The sequence below is a fragment of the Pollicipes pollicipes genome, unplaced genomic scaffold (genome assembly GCF_011947565.3).
Source record: "Pollicipes pollicipes isolate AB1234 unplaced genomic scaffold, Ppol_2.1 Scaffold_4002;HRSCAF=4701_pilon_pilon_pilon, whole genome shotgun sequence".
NCBI lineage: Eukaryota > Metazoa > Arthropoda > Thecostraca > Pollicipedomorpha > Pollicipedidae > Pollicipes > Pollicipes pollicipes.
The window spans coordinates 45214479-45223895 of NW_023596420.1; the positions used below are offsets into that span (position 1 = coordinate 45214479).

At 59.8% G+C, this 9417-nt stretch overlaps 1 protein-coding gene across 1 annotated transcript; it reads right to left on the reverse strand.

The window, feature by feature from the left end:
• Nucleotides 1–2349: 2349 nt before the first annotated feature.
• Nucleotides 2350–7440, reverse strand: LOC119094564 (nuclear pore complex protein Nup133; the record flags this gene model as incomplete). Its single annotated transcript, XM_037217624.1, has 6 exons — nt 2350–3329; nt 4479–4620; nt 5002–5207; nt 5887–6020; nt 6455–6584; nt 7348–7440. Coding segments are annotated over 6 exons (1152 nt in total), but the record flags the coding sequence as incomplete, so codon positions are not given.
• Between the last annotated feature and the right edge of the window lie 1977 nt (nt 7441–9417).

The window sequence follows — 9417 nt, forward strand, 5'->3', positions numbered from 1 at the left end:
TCATCCGATCGCGCAATTCCAGGTCGGGGCGAAAGTTTAACATGCTGCAATGCTCGGCACGGTCCGTCCTGCCCTCTGACGTCTACTGACCTTCTGCACAGCCGCAGTCACCGGCCGCAGGCCATACCTGTCAAGAGCTACATATGTCCAGTAGCGCTACACCACTATGCGCCACACCGTGAGACAAACGTGCAACCTAAAATTTATATCTCTTAAACGGGCGGTACAGTGCATTTGTTTTTAAGGGCACTGCCAGTGATGCGAATGCGCAACGTACATAGAACGTCGAAGTGTGACCGCCAGAGCCAGCAGATCACAGCAACACAAGTTGAATTTGCATTACTGGGCTCCGCCGCTCTGCTGTCACAGACGTGCACGCCGGCTCCGCATAGACCGGAAGCTCTTTGGCCAGAGCGCTTATCATTCCGGTAATGGATGATCTGGCTTGGACAGCGTCGGTTGTCTTTCATCCGTATATTGTCTCGCATGGCTCGGAGGACTACATCCTAGGTGGTCAGCTGTCACATCTGGACCGTCCCTGGAAGCCCTCCGGCCTACCCAGCCATGGGTCCGTCCATGGTCTGCCCCGGCTATATCTAACACATGGCAGCAAAGCAGTCAAACGCACGTCGTCAACATCGTGTGTGGTAAAAACGATCCGGGCGATCTTTAGCAACGTGGTGTGAGACACAGCTCCGATGAGAATACAATATGCAGACGTGCTTTCCAAACGGAACCAACCCAACTTTAGCGAGCACGTTTTTCTCTGTAGCAGGATGACGAGACGCCCGGTCGTCTGCAAAGTCGAGGGACACTGAAAGTCACGTGCACTTCCATTAGTTGCATCGCAGCGAGTGACACGAGCTCTCGCGGCCAGCCAAACTGCTATATCTAGATAATTTCAGGATTTTGTACTGCCTACTATGGTACAAGAAAAACTACCATCACTTACCCCACGGATGCCTTGACAGGGTCATGCGCCTTGACAGGGCCATACAGCCCCGGCCTGGCGGGTCTCGGCGCTGATGCAGCCGAGCTGCCGTTGGCGGCGACGGGTGACGTGGCGCGCTCTCCGGAGGCGCTCTCCGCAGGTGTAAGACCCCGCAAGCGTCATCGGCGCCCGTCGGCTTCCGGTCGGCAGCGACCGACGCACGTGACGCCGCCGGCTCCGGTGCGAGCGAACCCCGTCTACCGTGCCAGGGTTTCCGCAGTCAAATGAAAAAGCCGAATGACGGAGAAGCGGACGAAAACAGCTGAAAGCAAAAAAGGTGGTGGGGATGAGAGTGAAAATGGAGGGATAAAAAGTCGTCGAAGACGTCGAAGTAGGATAAGCAAAAGATGAAAGAGAAGACGGTGGTAGTAAAAGATTGAAAGCACACCAATGAACAAAAAGTCACCAGGGACAACATACGACTCGGAATAAGCCATTGGGGCGAAAATTCGACGGCAATAAGTAACCTTGGAAAATCATTTAACGGACACAAAATGGATATGGATAAACGTCGATTACATTTCGGACTTAGTAGCTGCCTTGCTATGCTCCATTGCTGCGCATCAGTTACCACGTGTTCTCATGGCGGTGTGTACGCCCTCCGCAAACGCGCGCCTCCAGTGCGTTTATTAAACTGGTCACGAATACCACGCTTTATCCCTACCACATGCAATGCCCTGGACAGAGGTGACAAGAGATTCGATCACTATTCACTACTGCAGTGAAGGTCAACATCAGTCTGGGTCAGTACGATCGTTTCTTGTCCGTTTCCCGTCTGTCAGCCGGCGTACGTATCGCGTCGTTGCAATCTCGGGCTGCTGAGATGAGCGCCAGGTTCCGACTCGTGCTCTCCAGATTGTTCGCGGTTACCGCACCGCCAAAGTTGCTGGACGGGAAAAAGGACATTTTTCGCGGCGCTGCAGTGTTGCAAAAATCCAACTTTGATCAAAAAGACAGCGTACAAATACGCTGAAAACAAAAAAACATCAGTTGTGCCAGAAAAGAAACCACGTTAAAAGCCGAAGCGGCTGGGCCAGACCGGGGCGGTGAAGAATCTACACTTCTAGTCATTCGACGCGGGCAAACCTCCAGATGCATCAATCCAAAATCAGGCACCGTTTACAGCTGCAGCTTCAAACGCGTTTGGGAATCAGAGCCCTCCAGACCATCGTTCAACAGCACCACCTCCTCCGATATTGCGCTCGAAGTCGCGCACATCTGGAGCAGTCGTTTTCCACCCCGCTTTTTTAGGCGTGTGTGGTTTGTTGTACAATAGCGCGGTCCGGTAAGACTATGTGCAGAACTCATTGCTCTGCGCTGGGTAAGCCATGTCACCAATGGTTACATAAACGAACGGCACAAACAGAACCATGTATTTCGGATAGCCGTGGCTGTGATTCTAAACTGAACGAAACCTTCCATCATTTGCCAGCACGGGAAGGATGTGGCAGTGGCAGTATTGTACGGCCTTGAACCCTTCGTCGCCCAAGACTCCCTTCGGACTGGATGACCGTCCGCCCCCGGGGACTGGGCGATCTCAGTCACACGTGCCTGGGCCGTCCCTCAGCCCGCCACAACCAGCGGCCAATGTGGCTGCGAAACAGACGTCCACCGCAACCAGCCAACGATGACCGAGACGGGCGAGACGCGGCGAGAGGGACGAGACGAGGCGAGAGGGACGAAACGAGGCGAGAGGGACGAGACGAGCACCGGCGCACACGGTGTGCGGCACGCTTCACGCGCGACGATGAGGGCGCCACTGCCGTGAACCAGGTCCTTTTGCACGGGAACGTCAGGATCCTCGACCACGATGACGGCAGTCGCTGCTCCGGACACTGGCACGAGCACTGTTCGCATGAGCCGGCCCAGCGTGCGCCACCCGTGCCGCCGCTCACGCCTGCTCCCCCACGTGGGCCTCCAAGCGCTCCACGTACTCGTACACGGCACCCAGCAGGAACGCAAAGTCGCGGTCACCGCGCAGCTTACTGAGCTGCTTGCAGTCTAGCAGCAGGTTCAGCTCCGGTAGCAGGTGCAGCGGCCGCCGGCCCGACCGCTGCAGACCCCTGATGGTGCGCAACAGCAGGGTGTCCCGGCACGCCTCCAGCGGCCGGTCCGTGTCGAGGCCGGTCCACAAGTCGCGCAGCACGGCGCGGCACCAGATCTCGAGCCGCAGCTGCTCGCGCTCCTCGTCGCCGCCCTCGAGCGTGGCCGACTCGGCCAGCTCCAACGCCCGCTCGAAGTCGAACTCGTTGGCGCCCTCGTTCTCCGGCGACACGTACAGCAGGATCAGCTCGCGCGGCGACAGCACGTGCATCGTCTCAGCGTCGATCCCGTGCGCCTGTGGTCAGGTCAGGTCAGGGGTCAAGGGTCGCAGAAGAGCGTCGCCTTGGCCCAGGGTAGCAACGTGGAGGACCCTCACGGAAATAAGAGGACAGCCAATCGAGATGAACAAGTATTGCCTTTTCCAGCAGCAAGCGCAGTCAGGGCGTGCGACTGAAGTTGGCAGCAGGACAGAATGAAGCAGATCCTTGCACGTCAGCTTCGATTCCAAGATCGGTCCAATACACATTTACCCGAGACGCAAGGCATGTCAAATTAGAACGACTGTTTCATTCGCCAGATAACCATTGTCCGCATCGCTACAACCACTTCAACGACAATCGTGCGGCGTGACTGACGTGATGCGTGCCTAACTTCCCACACCGGCCGACCTCTGGCCTGCATGTCAGCCTGTTGGATCCCGCACCACTGTGCGAGCGAGCGCTGACACCACCGCCCCGGACCCCGAGCTATCAGCTGGCCATCCCATCGGCTGGCCTCAAAATCGACACCGGTCCGAAGGTGACCTGTCATTCCCCACAGCAAGGCGGTGGAGAGGGAGCGCGGACCGCATGTTAACCGTGTTTTCTGGGCCAACCGGACAACTGCGCGATTAGATAGCGCTCTGTCAATAATTTTTTCCCCTGTGTATCTGTTTCCGCTTATTCGCGACTTTCGGTGAGTACCGGCGGCTTGTGGTCAAAAGCCCTTGACGGTGTGGGCTTTTAGCGGAGTTCCTGTCTTCGCGGCATGCTTGGGGACGCCACGTGATTTGAATGAGGCAGTGCCTATGCGAGATGACACGCCGGCTTGCAACTTAACACTTTCGCCGGCCCAGCGTCGCTCTCCTCCCCCCCCCCCCCCCCCCCTCATCGCCCCTCACCAGTCTACAGGCGTCTCTCAGTTCTCTACCCCCGGCCACTTCGCACGCAACGCTGGCACCAGGTGGGCCGGCCATCTTTCACCAACATGGAACGCTGAGCGACGACCACCATTTCAGCGATCATTCACGGCGCCTTCCGATCCACTTGAAAAAGTCCATCTCATGAATACCATAACCTGCTGGTGCGAGGAAAAACGCCCCCGGCTGGAGGCTATGGAGTCCTGCCCGCAACGCGCGCACCATTCTGCAGCGAAATAGCGCGGTGTGCCAACGGCCACGACTGACCTCCAGCACGGAGGAAGGCAGCTGCTCCTGCAGCTGGCTCAGCTCGATGGCCGGCTTCAGCTTGGTCAGGCGAACCTCCAGCTCATCGCCCTGCTGGCCTGCCAAAGCGCAGAGCTTCGACAGGCTCAGGTAGGTCTTCTTCCTGAGGAGGCCAGCGGCGGCACGTCAGTGGCCGGTACGGCAGCGCGCGGAGGGCAGGGGTGGCAGGCAACCGGCACAGACGGACTCACGAGACGCGTATCGTCTGGCCGCAGCAGCAGCGCACCTGGTCAGCAGCTCACCTGGTCAGCACCGCACCTAGTCAGTAGCTCACCTGGTCAGCAGCTCACCTGGTCAGTAGCTCACGTGGTTAGCAGCTCACCTGGTCAGTAGCCACATGGTCAGCAGCTCACCTGATCTGTAGCTCACATGGTCAGCAGCTCACCTAATCAGTAGTTCACATGCTCAGCTGGTCAACAGCTCATCTGGTCAGGAGCTCACCTGGTCCGAAGCTTTGTCTCGTCAGGCCGCAGCAGCAGCTCACCTGGTCAGGAACTCGGTCTCGGCGTCAGCGCACTGTGCCAGCGTGTCTCCAGCCTGCGCGAAGCGGCCAGCCTCCAGCTCGTTGAGCCAGCGCAGGCCGCGGTAATCGTGCAGGAAGCCCGCCAGCTCGGCCTGCCGGCACTGGCTCAGCAGCTGCCCGCGCCGGCCCTGGTCCAGGTACCAGTTGAACACGAAGCTGGCGAATCCCTGCCGAGACGAGAACGTGCGGTGGGGCACGGCTTCGTACCGACGAGATTCCGGGCAGACTCGGCAGCTCAGGGGCGCAACGGACCCTACGCGCTGAGCTGAGACAGTCCTATCCGACACGGCCAGAGATGATGAGGTGACAGGTTCAGCAACCACCTCCCGTAACCCTCTGACCTTGGGGCGTTTCGATAAGTAGTGCCCAAGGAAAAACGGACCAGAGCGGATAACTCCAGGCCGACCAGACTGCGCTCCACCAAAGGTGACACAGCCGCTTACGCAAGGTACAGGACCGAAGAGAGCCTCAGCCGTCGTTTCGCCCTTCCACGAATGGCGCTCTGCAATATCAAACCTAATCGCGGAAGGAAACCGGACTGAGAGGGCAATGCACGCGAGCGACGCGGGCGACGGGAATGCAGGGTTCAATGGCGGCAATAATGTGGCGCAGGGGGAAAAAGTTGGGGGATAAATCAGTGGGAGATGTGGACCAATGGGTAAATGCGTGATTGAGTGGCACATGAACGAGTGCTTGAAAGGACGACTGAGTGAACAAATGACAGGGTGAGTGAGTGGGAGTGGGCGAACAGGCAGTGTACGGGCGAGGAAGCGAACACACAAGCACAGGAGCAAGCGAAGGAACAAGCGGTGGGCTAGAGTGGGGCGAGTCGGCCAGTCGGCTCACCTGGTCAGCGAACTGTGCGAGGTACTTGTTGCGCCTCTCAGTGCTGTTGGTGCGCTCGCACACTTCCACCAGGACGCGGAAGTCGGCGTACTTCTCGGCCAGACTGGTGGCCCGCTCGTACTGCTCCGCCTCCACTGCGGCGGCGGGCACACGTCTCTGACGGAGCGGCTCGTTACTGCGCCCGGCCACGGGTCCAACGGAGCGTCGCAGCCGGGCACCGAGGCCCACCCGCTCACGGGATTCAAACAGCGACACTAGACATTGTGAAGGCGATGCAAATATTCCACAGCACTGTTGGGGACGCAGGCTGAAATGACGACGGAGCGCTATGCGACTCAGCACGCACGTAACACTGACCCATCTGGAGCAGCGCGCACCGCAAGCACAGACACTATCGACCAACCACGACCGCTTTGACGAACCAGCCCGTGGGGCGACCCAATTTTATTCTTGCTGCGCCACACGCAACGATGCACCGCAGTAAACGGCGGGTCGGCGAGCGCGTGATCCAAGACTATCCCAGCTGCACAGCCAGTCACCAGCCCGCCGCTGGGAGGCCCTCACTTACGCAGCGGCTCGATCAGGTGGTAGCGGTCGGCCTCGAACTCGGCCTGGACGGCGGCGTGCCGCTCCGTGCCGCGCAGCGCCGCCAGCTGCGCCGTATACCCGGCCAGCACCAGGTCGGCCAGCTCCAGCAGCTGGCGGCGGCGGAGACCCACGCGTCAGCCGGACAGGCACACGGGAGGGGGGCAATCGGCGGAGGCGGCCGGTCGGTGAGAGGGCAGCCAACATCAGCTGTTCGCGATCAGGATGAAAGCGGACACGTGAAGACCTCAGCTGAGGGCATATCGCATGCAGGGCAGGGCAGGGCAGGGCATGGCGTCGCACGGCATGACATGGCATGGCAGGACAGGGCAGGACAGGGCTAGGCAAGGCAGGGCAGAACAGGAAAGACGGACGATTGCTGGTCGTCTCTGAAGCGAGAAGCGGGACCGACAGCTAAGCGACGAGCTTGACTTGGCAACCGATGATCGCAGGCCAACGTGTCTGACGAGAACGTCATCACAGAACCTCCGAAACTGCGCTGTGCGGCTCCCACCCAACCCACTGAAAGCAGGGACGCTCGGAAGAGCTGGGCTGTCGAGCTCATCTTCATCAGCAGGAGGAGGGGCTGCAGGTGAAAGGTGTAATGAAGCAACATCTCGGCGACGGAGATAATTATGACAGAGACGGGCCGCTCTTAATGAGTCAATGACCACCATCCCGTTATGCCGGACCCTGGACAGAGACCATGCACTCGTCCGCCGGGCCCGGGTGAGCGGACGCCGCGGCAGTGCCACAGCTGCCCGACTGCCGCAGCCGGGCCGCCACAGTCGCAGCCGCGGTCAGGCCCACGCCGACGTCACGGGTCAGACACGGGTCGGCATCCCGCCACGGCAGCGCGGCCGCCCGCCGCCTCACCTGCTGGTAGAGGCCGGTGCGCTCGGCGCCCGGCTCGGTGGCCGGCAGTGCCTGGCGTCGCGTCAGCTCGTGCTGGCGCAGCAGCAGGGCGCGCGCCACGCCGGCCGAGCCCCGCGGCTGGCGCTCGCGGGCGGCGTCCGCCGGCGGCTCCGGCTCCAGCTCGTCCAGCACGGCCGCCGCCGCCGTCAGCATCCGCTATAACACGGCGTTAGAGAACGTCAGGGTATCTCCGGATGGGTCTGGACAAAATAACCACCAGGAGATTGTGGAGCCTATGTGTTCAATGTGGAATGAAAAGTTGGAGCCAAACTAAACCCAATGAGGCGAATTTCGGATGATACTGCAAACAGCAAATTATTTGTTCCTGCCTGAGCAATGACAACACACAACATTCGCTTGTCACTGCCTGGAGGGACACACAAGGCGCAGAAGAAAAACTATACCGAGCCCAGACCATCAGCTGGTGAGCCTCACCACTATTACGCTGTTGGTCTCAGCAACCAGCCGGACCACTTCGTTCGCAGTGGCCCCTGACGTCATCAGCTCCTCCTCGCGGCCGATCAGCGCACTAATGATGTCGTCCACGGCCGAAAGATGACAGAAGAAGACGTCGCGGGCAGTCAGAGGCCGCAGGGGCAGCTCCCCACGCTCCTCCACCACTCGGGTCACGGCTGCACTCACCACCTCACTCAGCCTGGAGCAACACACGACACGTCAGGTCACTGATGTGCCCCAGCGCCCCACCTTACTCAGCCTGGAGCAACACACAGCACGTCAGGTCACCGATGCACTCCAGCACCCCACCTCACTACGCCTGGAGCAACATTCAGCACGTCAGGTCACCAATGCACCCCAGTACCCCACCTCATTCAGCCTGGAGCAACACACAGCACGTCAGATCACTGATGCACCCCAAGCACCCCACGTTCACTACCCCACTCAGCCTGGAGCAACACATGGCAGGTCACCAATGTACATGGTCAGGTCACCAATGCACCCCAACACCCCACGTTCACTACTCCACCGACTAAAGCCAGCCTGGAGCACACTGGTTGAAAACGGAAGCCAGAAAACCTACAAGGGTGATTGGGTAATTGCCCACAAGTGCCGAAACTTTGTCGTGCCAGTGAGACTCCTGAGGTGGACACGTTGGCGAGCGCCATGGCTGACAGCACCTTCTCGTGGTTGCTCGTGCAACAGCTCCGTCGTGGTCACCACTGCAATCTCGGTCGTAACACTGGTCAGCTGAAAAGACGACCGGTTAGCTCCACGAGTCCTATAATCCACTGGCACGGATCAAGCGGCACTGCATAGAAACAGATGAAATCGAACTTTTTCTGAAGCAAACAGAACTAGACGCAGCGAGTTTTCAAACTTCCCCACATGGCACCGCCCACAATGATGAGCGGTGGTACTCCAAGATACACAGTGTTCCTAAAAGTACACCATATTGCCCCCCAGAGTCACACCAGCCTAGCACCATCCAAAAATGCGCCGGATTCTCTGTTGACGCTGAAAATCACACCCGGCACCACAGACCACGGGCGCAACGCCCACACCAGGCCGCACGACGGACGCGGCGCGGCGGCGGCGGTGCCATCAGACGGCCGGCGTCCTGGCCGCGCGACAGGCGTCTGCCACAGCCGGCGTGCTCACCATATCACCCGGTCCCAGAAGGCCGGCACGCCTTCAGGAGGCCACCGTAGAGACGGTGCGCCTCCACGCTATCGTCCAGTTGGTGCAGCAGGATTCAGCGAGGGGTGGTTGATGACACAGGGTCGCGTCTGACGACAGAGGCGGGCAGGCCGGTTACCATCCCCTTCCCCCTCGCTCGGCAAGCAAGACGGGGCGTCCTCGTCGTCAGCACGGGTGCATCCGCAAGACGGCGTCTGACACTTCTCGGCGAGAAACACACCGCCGTACCTGTACGCCCTCCATTCGTCTGAGGCAGACTGGTCCCAGCTGACTACCTGGAGCAGTCTGTGGCGGGCTAGACAGAGGTCCCACTCTCGCCGCCACCACTACACAGGAGACGACTGAGCTTGAGGCCCACCACTCCGTCGGGATCAA